This window comes from Alosa pseudoharengus, unplaced genomic scaffold, assembly GCF_046254945.1.
Source record: "Alosa pseudoharengus isolate Yale_2024_CS ecotype anadromous, Long Island Sound unplaced genomic scaffold, YU_APseudo_1.1 YU_APseudo_1.1_scf_12, whole genome shotgun sequence".
NCBI classification, from domain to species: Eukaryota; Metazoa; Chordata; class Actinopteri; order Clupeiformes; family Clupeidae; genus Alosa; species Alosa pseudoharengus.
Genome location: NW_027468587.1, coordinates 9,328,961 through 9,356,607, shown reverse-complemented (window position 1 = coordinate 9,356,607; position 27,647 = coordinate 9,328,961). Strand labels below are relative to the sequence as shown.

General features: G+C 42.4%; 1 protein-coding gene across 1 annotated transcript in view; it reads left to right on the top strand.

Annotated features, from left to right (window-relative positions):
• Positions 1–27,647, top strand: part of csmd3a (CUB and Sushi multiple domains 3a) — a 228,235-nt gene that overhangs the window by 22,450 nt on the left and 178,138 nt on the right. Inside the window, exons 3-4 of the mRNA XM_076280031.1 lie at positions 2,216–2,328; positions 13,971–14,165. Of these exons, the coding sequence (XP_076136146.1) occupies positions 2,216–2,328; positions 13,971–14,165 (308 nt within the window). The remainder of the gene's footprint in view (positions 1–2,215; positions 2,329–13,970; positions 14,166–27,647) is intronic.

Below are 27,647 nucleotides of genomic sequence, written 5' to 3'. Positions count from 1 at the left end.
GGCTCCACTCATGCACGTAGTGGTGGATGCCACATTTTAATGGTCAATTTTCCCACAGTTTCCCAATTATAATTCTGAAGCACTACTGGGAAAACATTGTAGTATCCAGTTTTGTGTACAGTGTAAACACATTAGCAAGTTTACCCGACAACCATTTTGTCTGTGTTTTGCGTGCGTCTGTGGCTGTGCGCTTAAATTATATGTTTTATTTCCGAAAAGAGAAATGCTACCCTCTGAAACCTTGGGGGAAGACAAATTCCCATCCCTCTCGAAGGAAGGAAATAAACTAAAAACGGTGATTGCGCAGAAGAAAAGTGAGCACACCGACAGGTAAACACGTTACTGTTGGGAGAGCCATTTTTCCACACGCAGTGTGTGAATAATTCAAGTCAGGAAAAGGTTGCTACTGTTTGCCAGTTGGCTGACATTTTTCAGAGTGTCTGTAGAAAAGCTGTGGGTCAGATAACATTTGACCATCGTCTTGACCATCAGCATGAAGTCCCTCCCTGTGAGCCGTGGGAGATGAGATTTATGTAGGGGGCTTTGGTGTGACAGCTCCAGGACTGGGGTGGTAATCCTGCCATTTATTATGATCTAATGCCTTTGAAATTGAACAACAAAATCATGTAATGGTCTCCTTTTGCATTGGCTATATGAAATGCAGAGACCTAAAGGATATAGGTTTAAATTGTATATTTGCCTGTTTAAGAGATAGATAGAGAGATAGATAGATAGATAGATAGATAGATAGATAGATAGATACTTTATTGATCCCGAAGGGGAAATTCAAGTTCTCAGTAGCATACAGACATCACACACAACATGCACTTACAGTAGAAAAAGTCATATACATATAAGAAAACTCCACTGTACAATAGAAACAGTAGAAGATAAACATGATACTAAAATACTAAATACTAAATATACTATAAAAACTAAATCAAATATCAACATAGTGTGCTTAAGGATGATCAAGCATGACAGGGCAGGGACTGAGCCTGTAATTCAGAGTGCAGTTGAGGATGATCGCTTCCTTGTTGTCCCTGTCAAGGGTGCCATGGTTGTGGACCCCTCAACAGACACAAGCAAGATGCAATATACAGATTTAAATTAAAATTTAATTTAAATTGAAAGCAATCATATAGGGGTTTACCAATTTTTTTAGTGAGATTACTACAAGTTAGCCTGACGAGCCAGACCCACATCAAGATGTAGGGTCTGGGGACTCACCATTTGCAGTGCTCAGTCCGAGGGGTGGGATAATCGGTTGACTTTCAAATTCCCTCTGCACGCAATAAGATAGCGCTACAACTCATGAGTCCTATGCGTTTTCCCACCAGCGGAGCTAGTTGGCTAACTACAAGTACTAGTTTTGGTATCATCCTCAGACTCATTTTGAAGGTACGCCTATATGGTCATGTGATGAATAGATAAATATACCGGTCACTAGCCGTCCAGGCTATGCACTTTTGTGCTTTTTGGGTTGGACAATTCTCACAGTTCTCACAGCACAATGGGAACTGTATCACCATGAGCTATCAGTTAGCATGCTAGCAAGCTTGTTGTGCTGTTGGTGGTGTTTCCAAGGTTTCTGCATGCCTTTTAGAGAGTCATTCCACAATTCTCCAACCTAGACATCTGAAACATGTTTAAATAATAACTGCGTATGTTTAATTGCATCATGCGTAGTTGTCTTAGTAGGCTACCTTAACTACTGCTACTTGGAAATGGATTATCTAAGGTTGTCATATATGTAATACTATATACTGTAGGTGTATTTCAGTATTGCAGTGTCACAGGATGTTGAAGTGTTAACACTCTGACAACAAGCAGCCATCCAAGAAAAATATACTTTTCTCAGCTGAGGCAAACAATAATCCAGTGAAGCTTCTGCTGATTCTGAACAACTAACATTTGGTCTCTCTCTTTCCCTCTCTCCCTCGCTCTCTCTCTCTATCCCTTTCCCTCCTTCTCTCCCTCTCTCTCTCTTTCCACTCCTCGCTCTCTTTACCTACTCTCCCTCTCTCTCTTCCCCCCTCACTTTCTCTCTCTCTCTCTCTCTCTCTCTCTCTCTCTCCTCACTTTCTCTCTCTCTCTCTCTTCCCCCCTCACTTTCTCTCTCCCTCTCTCTTCCCCCCTCACTTTCTCTCTCTCTCTCCCTCTCTCTCTTCCCCCCTCACTTTCTCTCTCTCTCTCTCCTTTTCTCTCTCTGCAGGTTGACAGGATTTCAGATGCCAGCGCCTGTCACCAGCACAGGCTCCATTTTCTCTCTGCGCCTCACTAGCGACTTTGCTGTGAGCGCTCACGGATTTAAAATATATTACGAAGGTAGGTGAGGAGACAATATCCATAACTTTTGGAATCCTCCACCAGGCTATTGATCGGCACGCCCTCGGGGGACAGAGGAAATGGTGCCAGCGCTGTAAGAGCGGGTGCAACTGCAGTCCATCAAACGATAATATCCCTCTCAATGATAACTCCATTGGCAGCAATTATGTGGGCAAAGCTGTGTGCAGGGCACCGAAACCACAGAGTGGCTTAGGAAATGTTGTTCCAAATTGCAAACGTTTTTTTTTTGTTTTTTTTTCATTTCAAGAAACTTCATTTACCTCATTTTTATTTAAAACACCAGGGAAATGTTTGTGTGAAATATGGAGGCATCACGTCAAAACTGTAGATTCCCTAAGGGCCTCTGTGCTGTAAATCCTACAAAACAAGGAATGAGGCAATCTTCATGAGCAACGGCTCAAAGTGTTGCAGCCTCATATGTTTTTTTTTCAAGCCCACGTTTGCTAAATTACCGACACCCAGTCGACAGATGTGAATTTTTGATAAGCTGGCAGATGTTGGGGAAATGTGCCGAGACGTCTGGGTTGAGTCCGCTGGGGGGGATATGCTGGCTGAGGGTACATGGCCAGGGAGGGGAAGGGGGGGGAGTGGAGGGGGTGTAGAAGGGCTGGGTAAAACTGAGGAACACCTCCAACCCCATCCGCCCACTCCCCCCCCCCCCCATCACCCCTCTTCCTCAGGTTTACGGGGCCAGCCGTCCATCCCAGATCTGCCCATCACCCCCCCTCCCCCCACACACACTTCCACCTGCCAGGTCCCTGAGCTGACCACAGCATGACACCCCCATCTGCTCCATCTCTCACATGCTGAATAATTCACCCGAATGAAAAAAGATGGGGAGAGAGAGAGAGATAGAGAGAGAGATGAGAGATAGAGAGAGAGAGAGATGAGAGAGAGAGAGAGATGAACAGAAGAAGAGAGTGAGCGAGGGAGATGAAAAAAAAGAAAAGTCAAGTCAAGAGTGAGTGTGGAGAGAAGTAGCGTCTGGAGAGGTCTCTCTCTTACCCTACTGCACCTCCCACCCCACCCTACCCTCTCCCCCTTCTCCAAACCCCCACCCCCCTCCTCGCTCTGGGCTCGACGGCCTGCGGAATTTCAGGGGTTTAGGAAAATTAATCATGCATATCATTACACAACAGACTGGACAGACGGAGCCCTCACTCCTCACATCCACCTACTAAAGCCGCCCGCTCATTATGCACAGACCAGTGAATGGGAGCAAATGGAAACTTCTGTCCAGAATCCATCCAAAAATGTTGCTGTTTCTTCTCTCTGTTTCTGTTCGTGTGGCTATTGAAGTTTTCTTCACAATACAGTTCTTTTACCTTCACATAATGGCTTCCAATTCATTTTGATGATACACAGTCTTATAATAGGTTAGAATTGCGTCTCTGCGAATACGATACTGCCCCCGGAATGCCTGCTATTGCACTGTGTAGCTTTGTTGTTCCACACCGAATTGGGTACCTCTTAAGTGCTAAATGGATACCCAGTAAGTGGAAAATGGACGAAAATGGGATTCCCACAATGTGTTGCTTTAAACCTCCCTGGACACAGCAGTCAGCTGGGTCAAGTTCAGTGTCAGCTTACCGTGCTAAGTGTTCTTGAGTGCTGACAGAAAGTTTGGTGTCTGAATGGTCATTAAAGTTAGCTTGCCTTGTGTGTGTGTGTGTGTGTGTGAGAGAGAGAGAGAGAGTGAGAAGCATTTCAGCCTCTGTCACCCTTCCGTCAGACGGCCAACTCTAAAACCATGTTTGACAGTTGGCGCATTCGCTCTGATTAATGTGTCTATTGCCATCCTCTACAAGTCAGGCAATATTCTTTGCCATTTGTCAGCGTTAGCGGCGGCACCTTAACCTTTCGCTGTGTGGGCGGGTCTGGGTAGAGAAGCACCTCCGATGAATACCAAATACATTACCTGAAGAGGAAATCTCATTATCATCATCGGTGTGTTCACAATGCATCACTGGACTATGAGTGAATTATGATTACGCTCTTGCCAGTTATTGGGGTTTTCACAACAAATTGACCCAAGTTTTCAAAACGTGTATCGCAAGCACGCAGAATGAGCATATCGGTGACGGGAAATGAAAACATTTGCCTGATTTATTTAGAGAAATCTGCTCAGACCAGAAGAAGCACAACATCATTATCATCACTTTACCAATGCCAGCAAAACTGCCTGCCCTTGTAACATCTTGAGAAGCAAATTATGCTTCCAGGTGACCTACGAAATCGGTTTGCCTTCAGTTTTTTTTCAGCATGTTTTTTTTTTTTGCAGAGTTTTTAGCTGGGAGTGAAATTCCTGCGTTTTGTTTGTTTTGCTTATCAGACGTGATGGGAGTTCGATATTTTTTTCGACGTGTGAAAAAAACACCACATAGCCGGGGTCTCCGCAGGGAAATGGCTCTGTGTAGGCTAGTGAAGTGTGTCCCGCGTGCGCCAGCACAGGGCCGCCTGACAAACTTCCATCTTCTTCAAAGGCAGCCGAGTCATTAGACATACAGTAGAAGAAATAGGTTCCCTCTGGAGAAATGTCTGAGCCAACCACTTCAATTATGTGTTTCGCCTCGGCTCATAACAGCAATGTTGTTTGAGAAAGGTCTTTCGCTCTCACGCTCACTCTCACTCTCAATCTCTCCCCGTCTCACTCTCAATCTCTCTCTATTCCTCTCTCTCTCTCTCCCTCTCTCTTGGTGTCTCTCTCTGCATCCCAGAATAGTGGGATGGCGGAGCTGCAGTGTTTCAAGGTGAAGTGAGATCTCACGAGTCTGAGCCTGCGACTGATTATCTTGTATCCACAAGCACCTTAAAGCGACAGCCATGATGGCTTAAAAAGACCCTTTAAATTAGACATCACTACATTTGTGTTGTTTTTTTAAAAAAGCCTTTTGTAATTTTCACGACAATCTGTTATCCTTTCAGGGTGTTTATTATTCATTACGCAAGTTATGCAATGCTTAGTCAGCAGAGAATTGGTTCCTTGGTTCTCTGATCATTTTAAGATTTTAATTGGTCTGTTAATTAACTATTGATCAGAAAAGCTGTCACTGAAAATTCTGATGAAAACCTATTTTCTGCTGGTGGCAATGGCACTTCAGGACGTGTGCTCAGAATGGCTTATGCATGACTGGCGTGTAATGCATACAGTCATGTGCCCACAAACCCAACCGACATAGGTGCCCTTCTGAAAGAGTTATCTGAAGAGTTAAAAGCAGTGCATTTTTGTACTGAGCACTTAACATCTGCCGCCGTGCTGTATTTAAACTAGTCACCACGCTTGGCTCCTGGTCTCAACTACTAAACCACCGAATTCCACATAATCTGTTCCCCTTGATCGGCAATTACAAAAAATTGGCTTTGCCTCAAAGTAATTTCCACCCCCAAATGTCTCAATCTGCCGCCATCCCGGTCATCTGTCTGAACGGCACGATGCAATCTAAAGACACTTCCTGTCACGTTGTCCCCACACTTGAGTTTCTCCGGCTCCAGTCTTCCTTGTGATGGACCCAGCCTCGTAATTGCCTCTTGGGGCTGAAAAATACAGCTTGATGGAACGGGATGGAATACAGCCTTTTTTCTTGATAGAATGTTCAGATGCTGCCAGATCACACACATACACACACACACACACACAGGCGCGCGCACACACACACACACACACACACACACACAAACACACACAAACACTCACACACACATGCATGCACACAGACGTGTGCCTGCTTGTTCTTTTATCTACTGGCATCTTGACTAGCATGGCGTGGAGGGGGGCCGTTGAGACTGATCTGTTCTAATGAACAGAAAATGCAGTCATTACCTCAGATCACAAGCAGGATACATGCAGGGATCATTATCCATTCACACACAAAAATGAGTTCTGCAGTATATTACCTTGACTGGAACCGATCCTGGCAAGCACGATGGACGAAATTGATGGTGTGTATTATTTTGTTGCCCTGGATAATTGATTCAACCTGACCGATTGCAGATTGCGAATGCATTTCTCAATGGTGAGGCATTAGAAGTATTACTGAAAGGCAGAATCAAAGGCCTTCTGCATCTAGAAAGGGCTGTGTGCGATGGCCAGGGAGAAAGAGGACCTGATTTCTCCTCGCTGAATCGGGTCGATCTGAAACGGCTGATTAGTCATATCAGATGTTCTCTCGCTCGGCCGGAATGACAACTCACAGGCTCTCTGGACATTTGCAGATAAGACGGCCCACCCCTGGCCCGAGGTGTGCGATCTGATCACTCCAGAAGGAGCTGATGGAGTTGTCCGGTGACGTGCAGAATGTGAAATCCTCTCACAACAAGGAGTATTTCATTCAACCTACAGGCTCTGACTAAGCACGACTTCTATTCAGGACGCAAAAATAGGAGCCTAATAATAGTTATGGTAAAAACAAAACATCCCAACCATGTCAGAAAGCATGGTTTTGACTTGAGGGTTATGTGAACTAACTGAATTTTCAGCTGCATCTGAATTGTTACTCTTGGTTCACTTCTGATGACCTTGTTCCGTGTAAAACCTGTGGGTCAACAGTCTTCCAAGGTGTGGAAATGGAAGGAACTGCAGGGCAGACAAGCTGAACGCAGATGGAAGAAGGATAAGCTCCAAATTTCATATGATCTTTTGGTGTGAAGCCTAAACAGCTATCAACTTGCTGTTAAAAAGTCAAAAGCTGATTACTACGCTGAGATAATCAATAAGCATGCCCACAGACCCAAAGTGCTTTTTAAAACAATTAACTTAATTTTAAACCCTGCTGCCCACACTATTGAAAGCTCCACTGAAGCTTGTGAATTTTTTTTAACCTATTTTATTCAAAAAATTGACTTAATATGAGCCAATATCCTTAGTTCTACTCTTGACCCTGCAGAGCCTCAATCCCCCATTAGCAGCCATCTCCACTTTGTACCAGTTTCTTCCTCTGAGCTGTCTCAGGTTGTCTCACGGATGAAGCCCACTCATTGCCCCTCAGATGTCATTCCCTCTCAGCTCTTCAGTCTCTCTTTCAATTATCTGTCCTTTCATTCTGGCTATAGTAAACAGTTCACTAGCCACTGGTGTTGTCCCATCCTCTTTTAAGCATGCTACTGTGCAACCTTTCCTAAAAAAGCCTTCCCTTGACTCTAATGATTTGAAAAATTAAAGACCTATCTCTAAATTGCCTTTTATCTCCAAAAGTGGTTTTCCTGCAGCTCACAGAATATTTAAACCGTTTTAATTTATTAGATACATTCCAATCTGGTTTTAGAGCTATCCACAGCACTGAATCCGCCCTACTGAAAGTTTACAATGACAGAAATGACATTCTGCTCTGCACTGATTCTGGTTCCTGTGCCATCTTAGTTTTATTAGATCTTAGTGCTGCATTTGATACCATTGACCATGATATCTTGCTGCGCAGGCTGGAGCACAGAGTTGGTCTGCAGGGCACTGAACTAACCTGGTTCACCTCATACCTCAAAGATAGGACTTTTTCTGTCAAATTGGGAAATCATTCATATTCATCTGCTACTATGAAATGTGGGGTCCCCCAAGGTTCAATCCTTGGCCACTTCCTCTTCTCTCTATATATGCTGCCCCTCAGTTCCATGTTTGATAAATATGGCATCCAATACCACTGATATGCTGATGATACCCAAATATATCTCCCAGTGGCTCCTCAGACCCCATGTTTATTAAATAAACTACATAGCTGCCTCAATGACATTAAATCTTGGATGGCCTGCAATTTCTTACAACTCAACGACAGCAAAACTGAAGTAATCATATTTGGTCCACCCTCCTCTGTCACCAGCCTCAGCAGTACTCTTGGTCCACTCTCAAACAATGTGAACTCCGTGGTTAGAAATCTTGGTGTCATGCTGGATAGCTCTCTAAATTTTAATAAACAAATCAATAGTGTGGTCTGTAGTGGCTTTTATCAACTCAGAATCATAGCTAATCTCAAGTCCTTTTTATCACAGAACAACCTTGAAACCCTTATACATGCTTTTATTACCTCCAGACTCGATTATTGCAATATTTTATACACAGGGCTGACCCAATCCAACATTCATAAATTACAGATAGTCCAGAATGCAGCAGCCAGATTGCTTACTAGTACTAAAAAGAGAGAGCACATCACACCAATCCTGGCTCAGCTACACTGGCTTCCTGTTAAATTTAGAATTGATTTTAAGATTTTACTTTTTGTTTTTAAAGCTCTTAATGGCCTAGCACCCCGCTACATTGCTGAAATCCTTTCTCCACACTCTACCTCTAGGTTGACCCGGTAATCTTCAAGGCAACTCTTATCTGTCCCCCGCACGCGTCTCAAAACAAAAGGTGACCGGGCCTTCTCTGTTGCTGGCCCAAACTTATGGAATCCCCTTCCACCCCACATTAAGTCCTCGACTACCCTTGCCAGTTTTAAGTCTAATTTAAAAACGTACCTCTTCTCTCTTGCTTTTAACAACCTGTAATTCCGCCCCCTGTGTCTTGCGTGTGTCCCTTTTCCCCTCTGCCCAAATGGCTCACTCTTTTTTTTACCTTTTTATTTTATTTTTTATCTACCACTTACTTTTAGTTATTTATTTCTCTTAATATATATATATATATATATATATATATATATATATATATATATATATATTATATATATAATCACTCCATGTAAGTAATATGATTATTAAGAACATGTCTCTTGACATAAAAGTTTGAGAGGAACCTTTCAAAAATATATAAGGATAGTATGTTAAAAACTGTATGGCTTTATATTTTTCAAAGCATTTAGAATAATTGGACTGAGATTTTGTCAGTAGCTAAATTAATTGGGAGCCAGATGTTTCATAAGACATATGAACACATGCATCTACATGTGTGTCATCCTTCCTTCAGAGACAACTTGAAATTTTCTTGTCCATTTTAATTATTTGAAAATGTGTTCTCCTGTATAAACTATTTGTGTATCGGTCTTGCAAAGAGAATGCACAAAGTGTACATTGGCAACATTATGTAGGGAGCTCTTTCAGTATATATCATTTAATGACACTGTGCTGTCTACTGAGTCATTGGCTTTGGCACTTCATACAAATAATGATAAACATAATAATTATAGAGCTCCCACGCCCAAGAGGATGACTAATGTTTATTCTTACATTTCTTTTGTATATAACAGTGTTTTTCAACCACTGTGCCGGGGCACACTAGTGTGCCGTGAGAGATCATCAGGTGTGCCGCAGAAAATTACCCAAATGTCACTCACTAGTCCAGAAAAGCAACTGTTGCATCAAAGAATGTATAACCACATGCTCTCATTGATTGTATGATTGCACTATTTGTGGTATGCAGGCATTGTACAACGGGGGCCCCATATCCAGTATTCACAGAATCATCACATATCCAGTTCATAACAACAATTAAATTAGATATAGTCACTTACAAATGAAACAGAGGGCGCTTGTTTTATTGAGCAGGCCTTGCATAGAAGCCATAATAAGGCCATATCTGTGTATTATTTGAAATTTTATGGTATGTTTATTTTTTCTTCACACAGGATGTTAGTGTGCCGTGGGACATTTTAAGTGTCAAAAGTGTGCCGTGGCACAAAAAAGGTTGAAAAACACTGGTATATAACATAATCATTTAGCTAAAGTTATTCGAGAAAATAAGAGTTAAACATGGTCTTGTGACTATGATGGCCCTATTTTTCCTTTTGCTATCATCCTGAAATGGTGCTACAAACAAAACACATTACATTACATTTAGCAGACACTTCTTGACCAAAGTGACTTACATATGTCAGCTATATTACAAGGGATCACATTGTCCCCGGAGCAACTTGGGGTTAAGTGCCTTGCTCAAGGGCACAACGGTGGAAGCTGGAATTTGAACCGACAACTTTCAGGCTACTGCACGCTAGCCCAGCTCCTTAACCACTACACTCCCACCGCCCCCACGGAAATTTGGTCTCTGCATTTATCCCAATCCGTGAATTAGTGAAGCACACAGTGAACACACAGTGAGGTGAAGCACACACTAATCCCGGCACAGTGAGCTGCCTGCTACAACAGCGGCGCTCGGGGAGCAGTGAGGGGTTAGGTGCCTTGCTCAAGGGCACTTCAGCCGCTTCGGGGTTTGAACCGGCAACCCTCCGGTTACAAGTACGAAGCGCTAACCAGTAGGCCATGGCTGCCCCTACAAAAGCCACTGTGTGAACTACAGAAAGGAGAAAAGTTTTGAAAGGAGAAGCTTCACCACACATGTTGATCACCAAGCAGTAATCTTAAAACTCACTAAGGTGACACAGAATAGGCCTACATTATGTTTGGTTTCTTGAATTTTCCCTTGGGGATCAATAAAGTATCTATCTATCTATATATCTATCTATCTACAAATAAGTGACACAGAGCTCCAGTCACTGAGATATATCTGTTATTTTCCCAAACGAAGACAAAAGACTGACGGAAGTGAGACTCCCCTCATTAGACTATTCTGGTAACAGATGTGAGCCCTTTAGAGTTTCACCTTCGGGAGTGTGTTTGGCTGTTTAATTGTTTTTGTTTGGTTTGGTTTTGTTTGCTCTGTTTGACTTTGTTCATGGTTTACAGTCATTTGCTGTGGTTTGTGGTGACCAGCATAAAGACGTCTGTTACGACAGTTCACCTTTAAAAAGGTGGACCTCCTCACCTCGTAAAAGGCTAATTGGCATTAACCTGAAGGCCGTCTCACCTGACTCAGCAGACAAACTGTATCAGTGTGCCAGCATAGCTTTTTATTGCCAGTTTTATACCCTATCATATAGAATATGCCAGCATATTAAAGGAAATATGCCTTGGATGGTGTTTTCCATTTCCTCCTGCAGTACACTGCATACTCTGTATAGGGTTGCAAAGGGGCAGAAAATGTCTGGTACATTTCCGGAAACTTTCCATGGGAAGTTACCGTAAGTAGGGGAATTTTGGGAATGTTCCAAGTTGAATACCTTCATGCAATTAAAGGAAATGTAGAGAATTAATGGGAATTTATGGGAATTATCTCAGAACTTTGGGTAATTTGTACAAACTGCTTCATATACAAACATAAATATAAAGATTTTGTTTTATAAGAAGCAATATGATTTAGTTTGTATTTTCGCTAAGCTTGTCTGTCTATGTCTGCTAAGCTTGTCCGCCTACTAGTGTGCTAAACTAACCATCAGCACTGTCTCCAGTTTCCAGTCTGTTTTTTTTACTAGCGGCTAACATTAGCTGGCCAAAACGGCAGAAGTGAACACTGACTGAAGTTGACTTGTTTCAAAATATCACCATATGGTTATTAACCGTCACAGTAACTTTGTTAGCAAACTTCCCTCAGTTTCCCACCAGTTATTTCCTCATGAGATGATGTTCACAATGACTTTTTCACTGCGCATGAATGCATAATATGCATGTGTGTATATAAGTATATATGTTTATGTGTATGTATGTATGTAATGTGTATGTATGTGTGTGTGTGTATGTATGTATATTATACACACATACACACATACATACATACTGTACATACATACATACATAAATAGATACATACACATACATTTATACATACTGTGGATTGACAAAGCATCTTCCCCCCCCCAAAAAAAAAAAAAAAAAAAAAACAGGCAACGGCAACTACAAAACAACATGTCATGATCTAGGTTATTTCTCTTCTAACTGAACTAAAACATTCTACTTGGACCAGTATTCAACCCATTTACAGAACCCAAATGCTTTAACAGCCTGGAGTCTTCTCAAGTGTGGCAGCACCACATGGTTCCGCTGTGATCTCCCCTGTTGTCTCTGGTCAGATTGGAACATCTACTTTGATGGAATGGCAGCTCTGGAATGTGAAGTCACAGATTCTCAGTAGGATTCAGTCCAGAGTGTTCACTATATTGCTGTTGAGCCAGTTTAGTATTGCTTTAGCCTTTTGCCTTGGGCAAATGTCCCACTGGTACAGTAGGTATACCCTCTCCCAAGTCTAAATTTACGGCAAACTACATGATTTTCTGTAGATACTATTTCAATAAAATCCAAAGTCTCTCAGTTTCTGAAATATTCCCACAGCACAAGATCGGGGTGGTGTTTTTTGAGACACTGGTGTTAGACTGATGCCACAGGATTGCCCAGAAAACTATTTAGCCCCATTTCATGGACATAAAACCATTGCCCCAAATCTAAGGCAAACATGCTCTAGCAGATGGATCTACTATAAGTGGATCTACTACTGTGTTTTTGCCAATTAACAGTAGAGTCCAGTTTTATAGGCAGCTCTAGAGTATACCTGCACCCCAATTTCAACCATTGAACTTTTTGCATTGTGGTGATGCTTGGACAGTGATGGCCTCCCTCACCGGTTAATATCTTTCTAAGATGCTTATTTTTTTCTACATAATGTCTGGCTGGCTTGATATAACTTTCACTTTATTCATATGGGTACAGTGGAGCTCAATTAGACATCAAATGCTTGGGTACTGTCTTGAAATCATGTCCTAACTGAGGCATTTTGAATAACCAGGTTTCTTTAGTTTTCTTTTATCTGTTAACTCACACCTTAGCTATTTTTTAAATCAAGCATGAGATTTGTGGTAGTACCCAATTATGAGTGATTATGGTTACAAAATGATGTATATGATTTGTGAACATTGTGAGGGGTTTGAATTTGATTTGTAATGAGCAGGGATTTGAATACTGCAAGAAGTATAATATCTAGGTTATTTTTATTATATTTATATATACTCTTTTGATCCCGTGAGGGAAATTTGGTCTCTGCATTTAACCCAATCCGTGAATTAGTGAAACACACACAGCACACAGTGTACGCACAGTGAGGTGAAGCACAAACTAATCCTGGCGCAGTGAGCTGCCTGCATCAACAGCGGCGCTCGGGGAGCAGTGAGGGGTTAGGTGCCTTGCTCAAGGGGCCCATTTATATTTATTTTTTTTAATTTTAGCTTAAATGTTAATGTTTGAATTTTGAATTCTAATGTTTGCTTATAGCAAAACTGATACCCTAAGAATACTGATTGGGAAATTGTCTTGAAGTATCTTTTGTAATTCTAAAATTATGAAATTATGTTGATTCTCAGGGGGGTTGCATAGTTTTGCAAGCCTCTATACATACACACACACAGACACACACACACACAAAGAGACAGACAGACAGACATACACACACACCAGACACACACACACACACACACATCACAAAAAGTACATGATATTTACTTACTTACTTGGCTAGCGCTTTTATCCAAAGCGACTTACACATCGATGATGGCATACTACTTACATATTCATTATGAATATGTAAGTATATGTAAGTAGTATGTCATCATCGAGTCCTTGTACCATTAATACAAGTGTGTGTGATAATTTATCACACACACTTGTATATGTGGTGCAGTAACTTACACATCGATGATTACATATTCATAAGCGCACACACTTGTATATGTGGTGCAGTAACTTACACATCGATGATTACATATTCATAAGCGCACACACTTGTATATGTGGTGCAGTAACTTACACATCGATGATTACATATTCATAAGCGCACACACTTGTATATGTGGTGCAGTAACGCTTCTCCTCTCTGTTCACAGAGCTACAAAGCAGTTCTTGTGGGAACCCCGGTGTGCCGCCCAAAGGCGTCCTCAATGGCACCCGCTTCAACGTGGGCGACAGGATCCGCTACCACTGCGTGACCGGCTACATCCTGGACGGTCACTCGCAGCTCACCTGCGTCACCAACACGGCGGGCATGGCAGTGTGGGACTTCCCTGTGCCCATCTGCAGAGGTGAGGGTCCACTCCAGGACAGGGGCCGTCTGCGTCTGTGTTTACCCACTGCTTGTGCCCGTACCATTGCTTTCACCATGAATCATTAAGCCTTGTTTGGTGAAATGTGTGGATATACTGGAATACTAAGTAGACATGCAAGCATGCATGGTGTTTGGGACAATTAAGACACATGCTGGCAGATTAAGGAGAAATGGGGGGGGGGGGGTCTGCTTACAAACAGTGGGGCCTCATCATGCATTTAGTAAGTTTGTCAGTTTAAGATAAAGCAACTGAAAAAGCAATGATATATATATATATATATATAGCATTGCTTTTTCTCTAAGGACTATGGCGGTTTACAGAGTCTATCCTTTTCTATCCTCTATTTTTGCAATAATGCATCTTCTTGCAAAAACATGAACGTTGTCTATCTGCTGTCTTCTACAGAGACTTGTCTAGCTGTGATCTTGTGATGGATAAGTGTATACTTTGAAAGTGTATACTTTATGAGTTTCATATTTCTTTCACGCTACAGAGATAGGAACTGTCATGGACACATTTCACTACTCATAGACATGAGCTTTCTTATAAAGATCACAGCTATGAGGGCTGACAGTATCTCTTGTCAAGAGGGCTGTAGCTCAGTGTGAATTCACCATCTCAGAATAATGACTGTTTTCATTGTCTTGCCATGGAGCCTGGATATGAGTTTTATTGTTTAGAACCACAGAAAATAAAATAATCCCCAGCGGTGAGCAAGCCCTTTGTGGGAACTAAATATAAAACGTGTCTTCAGTTTGCCCTACATAGAGGGAGAATTGTTTGGCTGTTTTTGTCAGATGAATCTCTCTATGAGGCTGGACAGTTAACTTTAACCAAAGTACTGCGGTGTGATTGCTTTCATAAAAGCAATTATAACTTTGTCAGAAAAAAAAACAGCAGCTTTGCCTGAGCATTAAACTATATTAAATTTTAAGAGAGGTTTTACTTAAAGCAAGTACTGAGGTAGAGTAGAATGTTTTTAAAGTGGTTATGGAGGCTTATGAATATAATTCCCAAATTAATGTCAATGGATAATGCTTCCCCTAGTGATTAGTGTCATATAATTTATTCCAGTGTGGATGCCGAATGATTTTGGACAAGAGGCTGTGTTTTCATACTCAAGTATTTATACCGGAGATGGGATTATCTCAATTTCAATATGTTCAGCTGAGATAAAAATATGAACAAATCATAACTAGGTACCATATCGCTTTGAAATACAAGTCGATAAGGTATTACAAGTGCGACAATATTGCCAACTGCTTTGGTGTTGGAAAGAGATAGCAGCTGCATTGGAAATGGATTAAAATCCGTCTTGAAACAGAGGCACAGGCTGCCAGCTGAGTGCTACCTCTGAAAATGCAGAAAGGAAGTCTTGGTCTGGTCATAATCCCTGTGAATAAGTTGTTATAGGGTGTTTTACTGCCAGGAGTCAAAGCCCTGTGCCACTACACACTGTAAAGCAAACAGTAAATCTGTCTTACAAGATACTTCACCACAGGCCCATCGCCACCTGCCTTTTCCTGGTTAGTGCGGAAGCAGGGGCGAATTGATTCGCTCTTTTTGATGGGAATCTATGGCCCTGAAGGTGTTGCCACAGACCATAGCAAACACAAGGCGCGGACCATGACCTTGATGTCGTTACACCAATCTATAACGTAATAAAATGCAAAGGCGATCAAGTGAGGAGGTGCTGTGAGAGACAGAGGGAGAATCTAGAGGAGGGAGGTGAAGAGAGAGGCTGGGACTCGTTTGGAACCTTCCGGCAAACAGTGTATCAAAGATTATAGAGCGCTCCGCTCTAAGATCTTTGCTGCATATTCTGTGGTTTTGTGTTTGTGTGGCTGTATGTCTGCTGTTTATTGGTAGGCATGTGTGTGTGTGTGTGTGTGTGTGTGTGTGTGTGTGTGTGTGTGTCAATGCGCTTTCGTGCAAACAGCTGTACTGTAAATTAGGCATACTGTACTTGTATTTTTGGGTTCTTTAGGCAGACGTGTTAACATATGCTATGCATGTGTAATATGTGAGGTAGAGTTTTGAGCGACAGAGGTGGTAACCAGGACAAGATGGTTCCAATGCAAAAATCTATTATTTTAAGCTGCCAGCCGGTGGACAAACAAAACAAAATGGAGGACACTAAACATTTAGATAACTTTTACCAAAATAAAAACCTATTACAGACAAGAGCTGTGTGTACGGTTTATCATGTGTCTGTGTGTGGCTGTCTGTGTCTGTTGCCCTGCCCACACCCCTATACCACGGTGCGTCCCCCTTTAATTCCACAGTGTGTGGACTGTATACTTCATATGTGTCTGTGTCTGTGTTACCCTGCCCACACCCCTATACCATGGTGCGTCCCCCTTAAATTCCACAGTGTGTGGACTGTATACTTCATATGTGTCTGTGTCTGTGTTGCCCTGCCCACACCCCTATACCACGGTGCGTCCCCCTTTAATTCCACAGTGTGTGGACTGTATACTTCATATGTGTCTGTGTCTGTGTTGCCATGCCCACACCCCTATACCACGGTGCATCTCCCTTTAATTCCACTGGCTTCTTGGGCCACCCCGTTCTTTGGGAGAGAAGCAGGGCTCTCGGAGCGGGCAGATGGTCTTTTGATCTCATTCCCTTAGAGAACCTGCCCATTCTCTTGATGTCGGAGCACATCTAACACACTCCAACACCCCCTGCCACCCCTCTCCCCCTCCTGTTCCTCACACCCCCCCCCCCTCCTCCCCCACCACCACCACTGCTGCCGCCAGGCTCTTGTACTGCTCTGGGTATCTTGGGGACCAGAGAGAAAGAAATATCGAAGGGGGAAGAGGCCAGGCTGTCAACAGCCTGTATATTCTGTGGAGCGGAGGGGGATTTTTGTCATTTGTCTGTCTGCCCGACTGTGTGATGTAGTTCTGTTGCACGCACTCACTGACGGCCAGTGAATAATGGTCGCTGAATGTTCTTTAAGCTTTTCAACATCAAATATTAAGAGAACTTGTCTCGTTTTTTTTTTCTTTTTACTTCTCTCAGCCAAATTCAAAGTTGAGTGGAATTTGTGTGGTGTGGAGTGTGACAGTTGAAATGTTCCCCCCACAAGAAAGTCGAGTTATCTTATCTCCCTTTACCTTCTTGCTCATTTAGCTTCCTCGTCCCAAGAAAAAGATCAAACACATATTCCGGAGTAACTGTTTGTCTCTGAGCAATGTTGATCCAACCATGAATGTTGAAATCAACCGTAAAAATGTTATATACAGTGGCAAGGTCATTATCATTTCAAAGGTTCATTTTTTAAGCTTACCCCAATTTAGGCCGTAGGGCTGCAGTCTCGTAGAGCCTGTGCCAAATTCTGTCTGCTTCATCAAGCCAGAGAAGCTCTTAGCCTGCCCAGTCGTGGCTTATATTAGGTAAGACATTTTTCTTACAAAACAATAGAGACCTATAGCTGATGTTAAGAATAGAGGACCTGAATCATGTTAAATCAAACTCCTGCATGAGGTTTGTCAAGCGACCGATCTGTTTCTTTGTGCAATGCGTAGATACCCTGTTAACATTGTATTGTGCTTAGGTGAGAACCTGAGCAATCCACACACCACAGACACTGCATTTTATACCTTTGAGTGTCCTGTCATGTGGTGCATTGTTGTTGTTTTTCTGACATGTTAGAATTTAGAATGGGATGTGCGGTTGGACTTCAGGACAACATGACAGAGACTGTGGTTTTGAAACAGAAGCATGGCAGGTTAAACTCGGCAGCGACAGTGATGGACGCTAGTAAAGGCAGCATGTACAATGTTGAGTGGTTGGTGTCAACCCAGCGCGTGCAAGCTGGATGCTGTTCTTGTCCATCTAAACGCCCATGCCTCTGGGCAGGGATCCACGGATGACAGCATGGGTCTTAGCTCGATCAGACTCAACTCAAGGACTTTGGTGCTAAAATCCAAAAATGTCTCACCCACAATGTAAACAACTTAAGAATAGACATGACCTTCAGTGTAGGTTGAGTGCTGGAGAAAACACTCTTGAATATAATTGTGAAACATTATTAAATCTTATACAGATGAAAGGTAAACTTAGCATACATAGAAATAGGGCTATATTTTAACGGTCTGAAACGAAGTGTCTTTGCGCAAAACGCAAGTCACTTTGTGGGCGGATCTGGGCGCTGATGCTATTTTGGCGGGATATTTGACTGTTGCGCCCGACGCAAATCTAAAATGGGGTGGTCTGAAGTAGCTACATTAATCATGGGTGTGGTTTGGGCGTAACGTGCAATAAACCAATCAGGGCGTCATCTCACATTCCCTTTAACAACAGACACGCTTGTGCCATAGCTGATTGCTATTATGGTGGCATATTTGCCAGGCGCAGCCAGAAGCGTTCACGGCGCTATAATTTTACTGTTCAGTTAGGAACGGTCAGCTATTGATTTTTCCTCTTGACAAAATGTAGGCTAATACAGAATTGTCACAAAGACATACTTTCCGATGTTTTGGGATCACTCTCACTGAATCACGAGATTATGAATGCATGGTGATATTTTTGCTATGTACAATGTAATCTAACATTACCTCTCTATAGACAATCCATATCTTATGTCAGTTAATCTCTTCTTTCCCGTGCTGCCGCTGGGGCATTTGGGTTAAATGGCATCGGCATGCAATTCAACATCACGTCTTCTTAAGTCCTCTAATATTTCCTAATTTATGTCATCAACACATCCGTGATTCGTGAAAATGTGTACGCTAGATTTATGCCTATTTTTCACATCTTAATGGACACCACACTGATTTCCCTCGAGTGGTAATATTTTTCTTTGAAATTATGTATGGTTTACCGAAATGGGAACTACGTTGTATAGATGAGTGGATCGAAGCGTGCGTTGCGCAGCACAGGCGGCCTGTGAGAAACAGTTTCCAACTTTCAACTCTGCACAGTATATCCCATTAACTGCATGACAGTAGGCTATTTACAATATTTTGTGTTAAGTAGAGTTTGTAAACACTTTATCATCAACTTAATGCACGCACAACATTCGTTTGAGCAGGAGAGAGAATAACAATGAATGGATGCAGCAACTACAGAAATTGTAGCCATACATGCTGCTTTCTTGTACTATTTGCTGGTTAACAGCACATAAAAGCTGATTTAAGCTAATTCACTAACTCAAGACTTTAAGGCCATCATGGATATAAAACGTTTTTTGAAGATAACGAAAGGATGGAGGAAACATAACAAAGCTTGGAGTTATTTCAGATGGGCTACAACAAGGTAGGCAAAATTGTGGTGCTTAAAACCTTAGCGCAGCTGGAATAATGCTTAGGCTGATGCTAAAGCACACGATGTTTAAAATCATACACAACGGTAAATTGGAACAAAACTAAAGGTAACTTTAGCCTTTATAGGGCTGTATAAAGTTGTCCAAATTAATAGGTTATAATTAGGCGTTGTTGTTGTAAAGATATTGCATGTAGATGTTGTACTATATAGGCTACTAAATTTTTAGGTCACCAATGCACGAACAAAACCGGGAAATGGACAAATATTATCAAGGCTTTAAATGTTTCCGTCTGTGCACGGGGGTGTCTGTAGATTGGTGTGCCATGCATTCATTCATGCAGGCCTGTGGTCATGCATGCGCCCTTAAAATAGCATCTGTATTTGCGCCACAGACTTTAGACCAGGGAGTTCCTGGTCTGTGGCGGAATTGTTTTCTGAAACTGCAAAATATCAACAGTGAACGTTTGCGCCGGAACACGCCTGTCTTTTCGCTGAACCACCCCGGTGGACGCAATCGAATTCCCTAATATACAGGCACGTACCTGTGGAGGGAAAATTCCAATATGTGCTGACTGCAAAATAGCAAAGACAAAAGCGCGAGTATACAAAGTAAATTGCGCTGGGACGCACGATAGAGCCCATAGTCTCTCAATGGGGACCAGAATATGTCACGTTTTAAAGACTGTTTACTTTCTCTTGGAATAACCAAGGAAGACATAACATAATGAGCTCCTCGCGGTGAAAAATAATAAGTGACCATGTGATTCATTTTGTGTTTAGTGTAAGAGATGGCTCCCACCAGCCCAAGGCAACTCATCCCTCTCTCCCCCATGCAAGGTTTATTGCCCATCAATCATTGCCTCAGTGACAGTTATATCACAGAGAGAAATCTGTTTCCCCTTACTGTTGCTGTCACCTGTATCTGCGACACAGAGAAATATGTAATGATAATTCACTCTTATACACTTGCTGAGTATGTTTTTTTGACTGAAGCTAAGGCTTAATCTCTGATAAAGGGATTCATTTTGGATTCAATCCCAGGAAGCTTTTTAATATATAACAGAAGTATCAGCCTGTATATCAGATGAAAGTTAAATGGTCTGTAAAGAGAGTCATCCTCCTGTTATTCTGTTCATCAGATAACAAGATTCTAAAATTAAGTTTGTTAATGTCACTCTATTGTGCCATTAACTGCCTTTGGAAGAGGTCCCCGCAGTATTTAAATTCTGGTTCAACACTGTGGCATACCTTCCGGTGCAATGGATATGTGCTATAGCAAGGTATTATGCAGTAATCTTTGCTGGGGAGGTCTCGTCCCTTGTGAGGTCTTACATTCATTTATTATTTCCTGCTAACATGAGCAGTCTGGAGGATAAAGAACAGCTTTGCTTAAAATAGCCTCATTGGGAGGAAAGCAGACTCATAAGTCAATGGTTCTGCCGAGTGCCAGTGCTGTGGGAGGAGAACTTACAGTACAGCTCAATACATTTGAGAGCACTCCTGAAGAAAGAGGACAAAACAAAAAGGTGTCAGAATCTCCACACTGGCATTTGCCAATTTTGATGCATCAGTTCACTCCAGTGTGGTAGTGTGGCTTTGTCTCTATTGATTTCTTGTTAAGAAAATGATCTATTGGAATTAATATTGTGAGCTCTGTCTCAAGCCAATGTTTTATGGGAGAGGAATCTATGATGGGGGAGCTTGTGGGGAAATTTCTAGTAGTTAGCTGTTTAATGATTAGTGGGGTTGTTGCTGTCGAACTGGCTACACTTTAAAGAAATAAAGACATTAAAAGGATGATCTCAGTTATTTTGATTTTATCTATGACCTCTGAGGTCAACCTCCTTTTGGGAGTCTGAAATAATAACAGCTTATTTCTTATCATGACAGCGCTTTCACTATTCTTTTCATGTAATCCATCAAGAATACCTTGTTTTAGTCCTATAAATAATGGTGAGTTATTTATATTTACTTTAATAATAATAATAATAAATATAGCTGCAAGCAGCAATGTGGGGGCCAAGCAGTTGAGCAGGAGTTGTCATGGCAACCCAATGTTGCTACATTATACACACACCCAATTAACCACCCGTCCCACACACACACATATACAAAGATAAACTTCCTCTCCCACACACCCCAATAACCCCCCATACATATGCATACCTCAAACATCACCAAATGTATTGTGCATAGTCAGGTTGTAGTCACAAGTCCACATACCAAGTTTGGTGTCGATACGAGAAAGTGTTGATAATTATAGCACCCCTAGTGGTCAAAAGTCACCACATTTATTGTGCGTCCTCAGGTTGTAGTCACGAGTCCATATACCAAGTTTGGTGTTGATACGAGAAAGTGTTGCAAATTATAGCAACCCTAGTGGTCAAAGGTCGCTAAAATTATTGTATGTCCTCAGGATGTGGTCCCGAGTCAATGAGCCAAGTTTGGTTTCGATACGTGAAAGCATTGCAGAAATATGAGCCCACTTCCTGTGATTATAGCGCCACATAGTGGTCAAAATTTACCACATTTCTTGAGTGTCCTCCTGATTGAGTCCTGAACCTATATACCTAGTTTGGTTTTGATATGTGAAAGCATTGCTGAGATATCACTTCACTTCCTGTTTGGCGGCTTCGCCGCCAAACTTGATTGGTTGTCACGGGCAACAGGTTTTGAATATGGTTCCAGAAAGCAATGCATTTATGAGATATGGTCTGACGATCATCTGCGTCAAGTTTCGTGAAAATCGGAGAAACTTTGTGACCTTTGATGCCTTTTAAGTGTTTTTGATGACATCCAATATGGCGGTTGGATCATTTATGTTGACGTCACATGTTGGCATGTGGCGGCCTAAGGACCTCTCAAGGTATTAACAGATATCACTAATATGCTTTAATTCCAAACACATGACCCGTTACAGGCTAAAACGTAATTTTGGTAATTATAGCGCCACCTATAGGTCAAAAGTCATGAAATGTATTGAGCCTCCTCCTAATTGGGTACTGAGACCCTGTACTGAGTTTGGTGTTGATACGCGAAAGCCTTGCTGAGATCACTTCACTTCCTGTTTGGCGGCTTCGCCGCCAAACTTGATTGGTCGTCACAGGCAACCGGTTTTGAATATGTCTCCAAAAAGCAATGCGTTTATGAGTCATGGTCTGACGATCATCTGCGTCAAGTTTCGTGAAAATCGGACAAACTTTATGACCTTTGATGCCTTTTAAGTGTTTTTGATGAAATCAAATATGGCGGTCGAATCAATTATGTTGACGTCACATGTTGGCATGTGTCGGCCTAAGGACCTCTCAAGGTATTAACAGATATCACTAATATGCTTTAATTCCAAACACATGACCCGTTACAGGCTAAAACGTAATTTTGCTAATTATAGCGCCACCTATAGGTCAAAAGTCATCAAATTTATTTAGCCTCCTCCTAATTGGGTACTGAGACCCTGTACTGAGTTTGGTGTTGATACGCGAAAGCCTTGCTGAGATTACTTCACTTCCTGTTTGGCGGCTTCGCCGCCAAACTTGATTGGTCACCACGGGCGACGGGTTTTGAATATGGCTCCGAAAAGCAATAACATTTATGAGTCATGGTCTGAAGATCATCTGCGTCAAGTTTCGTGAAAATCGGACAAACTTTGCGAACTTTGATGCCTTTTAGGTGTTTTTGATTAAATCCAATATGGCAGCCTGATCAATTACGTTTACCCCATAAATTGACATCTGCGTTGAGTTCGGTATAATCCAAGGATTCCAAATATACCTTAATGTTCAAAATGTGGTGTACCATTCAAACGTTATGTGCATAGATGTAATAAAAAATTTGAAATGTTGGTGGCGCTAGAGCACTCAAAGTGCAGACTTGAAACTTTGATAAATTAAAGATATGACTGAACCGAATCAATGTGCCGAATATCCCAACTTTTTACTGTATGGTTTAATGGCAAATTAGCGTTTCGTTATAATAATAATAATAAATATAGCTGCAAGCAGCAATGCGGGGGCCTAGCAGAGCGCTATAGAGCAGAGCGCAGAGCTAGCACTCAGCAGCAAGAGGACAAATTACACCAACGTCTTTCTGCGTTCTCACAATCCCTCTATCAAGTTTGGACTTCATACACCAAAGTGTTGCTGAGATGTGAGCTCACTTTCTTTATTACAGCCCCCCTAGAGGCCAAATAAGACCACTTTCCTTCATGTCCTCACAATCAGCTAATATGTCCCTGTACCAAATTTGGACTTCATACACCGAAGTGTTGCTGAGATACGAGCTCATTTCCTGTATTACAGCGCCCCCTATAGAGGCCAAATGATTCCAATTTCCTAGTGTGTCATCATAATCAGGTAACAGGTCCTTATACCAAGTTTGGACTTTGTACACCAAAGCGTTGCTGAGATACAAGCTCACTTCCTGTATTACAGCGCCCCCTATAGAGGCCACATGATGCCAATTTCCTAGTGCGTCCTCACAATCAGATACCAAGTCCCTGTACCAAGTTTGGACTTCATACATTAAAGCATAGCCGAGATGTTAGCCCACTTCCTGTTTGGTGGCTTCATCGCCATATTTGATTGGCTGTCACGGGCAAACAAAAATGAAATTAAAAAATCTGACAAGTATCGTTTGTGCGGCTCGGTCTGAAGATCATCTCCGACAAGTTCTGTGAAAATCGGATGAAATTTGTAACCGCTGAAACTTTTCGTAGAGTTTGGACTAAATCCAATATGGCGAGGTCCAATATGGCGGAAAGTGATAGGTTAGGGGTCGATGAACTCTGTATGGTCCAAGGATTCAGACACTACCTCAATTGTGAATATCAGACAAAAGAGTCAAGGATCACGCGCATGAACGCATGTCCAGCATTGAACTGGTGGTGGCGCTAGTGTGTTCAATGTATATGCACGAAAATTGGTGTGAGTGATTGGGACAGTGTCCTGACTAATGGTCTCGAGTTTAGTTATATAAACTCAAAGCGTCACCTAGATGTTTGTCCACTTCCTGTTTGGCGGCTTCGTCACAATATTTGATTGGCTGTCACGGGCAAATAAAAATGAAATTGAAAAATCTGACAAGTATCGTTTGTGCGGCCCGGGCAGAAGATCATCTCTAACAAGTTTCGTGAAAATCGGAGGAAATTTGTAACCGCTGAAACTTTTCGTAGAGTTTGGACTAAATCCAATATGGCGGAGGTCCAGTATGGCCGAAAGTGACGTAATAGGGGTCAATCAACTCAAGTCAGTCCAGGGATTCCAACGGTGCTTAATTTGTGAAAATCGAACACACCGTTCAATTGTTACATGCGTAAATGTGAGTCCAGATTCGACCTATTGGTGGCGCTAGAGTGTTCGGCATAGAGTTCTGTAAATTGGTGAGAGTGATCATGGGACGGTCCTGAATCAGGGCGCTAAATTTCATAATAATAATGACTTGTGAATACCTTTCAACCCAGCTTTTCAACTTTCGGCCAAACTTTGACCTGTTGGTGGCGCTAGATGGCTGGGTTTAGAGATCTGTAAATTAGCATTAGTGGTCAGTGGAGTGTCCCGAAACTTTCTGGCAAAAAATCTGAACTTTTTAGCCAGGCGTTCTATGGGCTGCCATAGACTCCAATGGCAGAAGTGTAATAATAATAATAAATATAGCTGCAAGCAGCAATGCGGGGGCCAAGCAGTGCGCTATAGCAGGAATGGCGTTGCCATGGGATGAGCAAGCACTCACAGCAAGTTTGATGGCAATTGGATAAAGAACGGCTGAGAAATAAGCTAATTTACTTTGTTAAAGCACAACTAGAGGCCAAATTACACCAATGTCCTTGTGCGTTCTTACAATCAGCTCCCATATCCGTCTACCAAGTTTGGACTTCATACACCAAAGTGTTGCTGAGATGTGAGCTCACTTTCTTTATTGCAACACCCCTAGAGGCCAAATGAGACCACTTTCCTTGCATATCCTCACAATCAGCTAATATGTCCATGTATCAAGTTTGGACTTCATACAACGAAGCGTTGCTGAGATATGAGCCCACTTCCTGTATTACAGCGCCCCCTATAGAGGCCAAATGATGCCAATTTCCTACTGTGTCCTCACAATCAGATACCAAGTCCCTGTACCAAGTTTGGACTTCATACATCAAAGCGTTGCTGAGATACAAGCTCACTTCCTGTATTGCAGCGCCCCCTGTAGAGGCCAAATGACGCCAATTTCCTAGTGCATCCCCACAATCAGGTACCAAGTCTCTATACCAAGTTTGGACTTCGTACATCAAAGCATTGCTGAGATACAAGCTCACTTCCTGTATTGCAGCGCCCCCTATAGAGGCCAAATGATGCCAATTTCCTAGTGCGTCCTCACAATCAGATACCAAGTCCCTGTACCAAGTTTGGACTTCATACATTAAAGCGTAGCCGAGATGTTAGCCCACTTCCTGTTAGGCGGCATCGTCGCCATGTGTGATTTGCTGTCACGGGCAAATAAACTTAAAATTAAAAAATCTGACAAGTATCGTTTGTGCGGCTCGGTCTGAAGATCATCTCCGCCAAGTTCTGAGAAAATCGGAAGAAATTTGTAACCGCTGAAACTTTTCGTAGAGTTTGGACTAAATCCAACATGGCGGAGGTCCAATATGGCGGAAAGTGACGGGATAGGGGTCGATGAACTTGGGATGTTCCAAGGATTAAGACGCTACCTCAATTGTGAAAATCAGACAAAAGAGTCAAGGATCACGCGCATGAACGCATGTCCAGCATTGAACTGGTGGTGGCGCTAGAGTGTTCAATGTATATGCATAAAAATTGCTGTGAGTGATTGGGACAGTGTCCTGACTAATGGTATCGAGTTTTGTTATGTTAACTCAAAGCGTCACGGAGATGTTAGTCCACTTCCTGTTTGGCGGCTTCATCACCATATTTGATTGGCTGTTACAGGCAAACAAAAATGAAATTGAAAAATCTGACAAGTATCGTTTTTGCGGCTCGGGCAGAAGATCATCTCCGCCAAGTTCTGTGAAAATCGGATGAAATTTGTAACCGCTGAAACTTTTCGTAGAGTTTGGACTAAATCCAATATGTCGGAGGTCCAATATTGCAGAAAGTGACGGGATAGGAGTCGATGAACTCGGGATGGTCCAGGGATTCAGACGCTACCTCAATTGTGAAAATCAGACAAAAGAGTCAAGGAATACGCGCATGAACGCATGTCCAGCATTAAACTGGTGGTGGCGCTAGAGTATTCAATGTATGCATAAAAATTGCTGTGAGAGATTGGGACAGTGTCCTGACTAATGGTACCGAGTTTTGTTATGTTAGCTCAAAATGCCACAGAGATGTTAGTCCACTTCCTGTTTGGCAGCTTCATCGCCATATTTGATTGGCTGTCACGGGCAAACAAAAATGAAATTGAAAAATCTGACAAGTATCTTTTGTGCGGCTCGGGAAGAAGATCATCTCCGCCAAGTTCCATGAAAATCGGATGAAATTTCTGACCGCTGAAACTTTTTGTAGAGTTTGGACTAAATCCAATATGACGGAGGTCCAATATGGCGGAAAGTGACGTAATAGGGTTCATTGAAATTAGGTCGGTCCAGGGATTCCAACGGTGCCTGATATGTGAAAATCGGACGCACCGTTCAATGGTCACATGCGTGAATGCAATCCAGGTTCGACCCATTGGTGGCGCTAGAGTGTTGGGCATAGAGTTCTGTAAATTGGTGAGAGTCATCATGGGACAGTGCTGAATCAGTGTGCCAAATGTCATAACTTTAGACCCAGCGGTTCAATTTTCGGCCAGATTTTGACCTGTTGGTGGCGCTAGATGGCTGGGTTTAGAGGTCCGTAAATGAGTGTGAGTGGTCAGTGGAGTGTCCCGAAACTTTCTGCCAAAAAATCTGAACTTTTTAGCCAGGCGTTCTATGGGCTGCCATAGACTCCAATGGCAGAAGTGTAATAATAGGAAAAGCTAGTAACTCAATGGGTGCCTTCGCAGCTTCGCTGCTTGGCCCCCAAATATAGCTGCAAGCAGCAATGCGGGGGCCAAGCAGTGCGCTATAGCAGGAATGGCGTTGCCATGGCATGAGCAACCACTCACAGCAAGTTTGATGGCAATTGGATAAAGAACGGCTGAGAAATAAGCTCATTTACTTTGTTACAGCGCCCCTAGAGGCCAAATTACACCAATGTC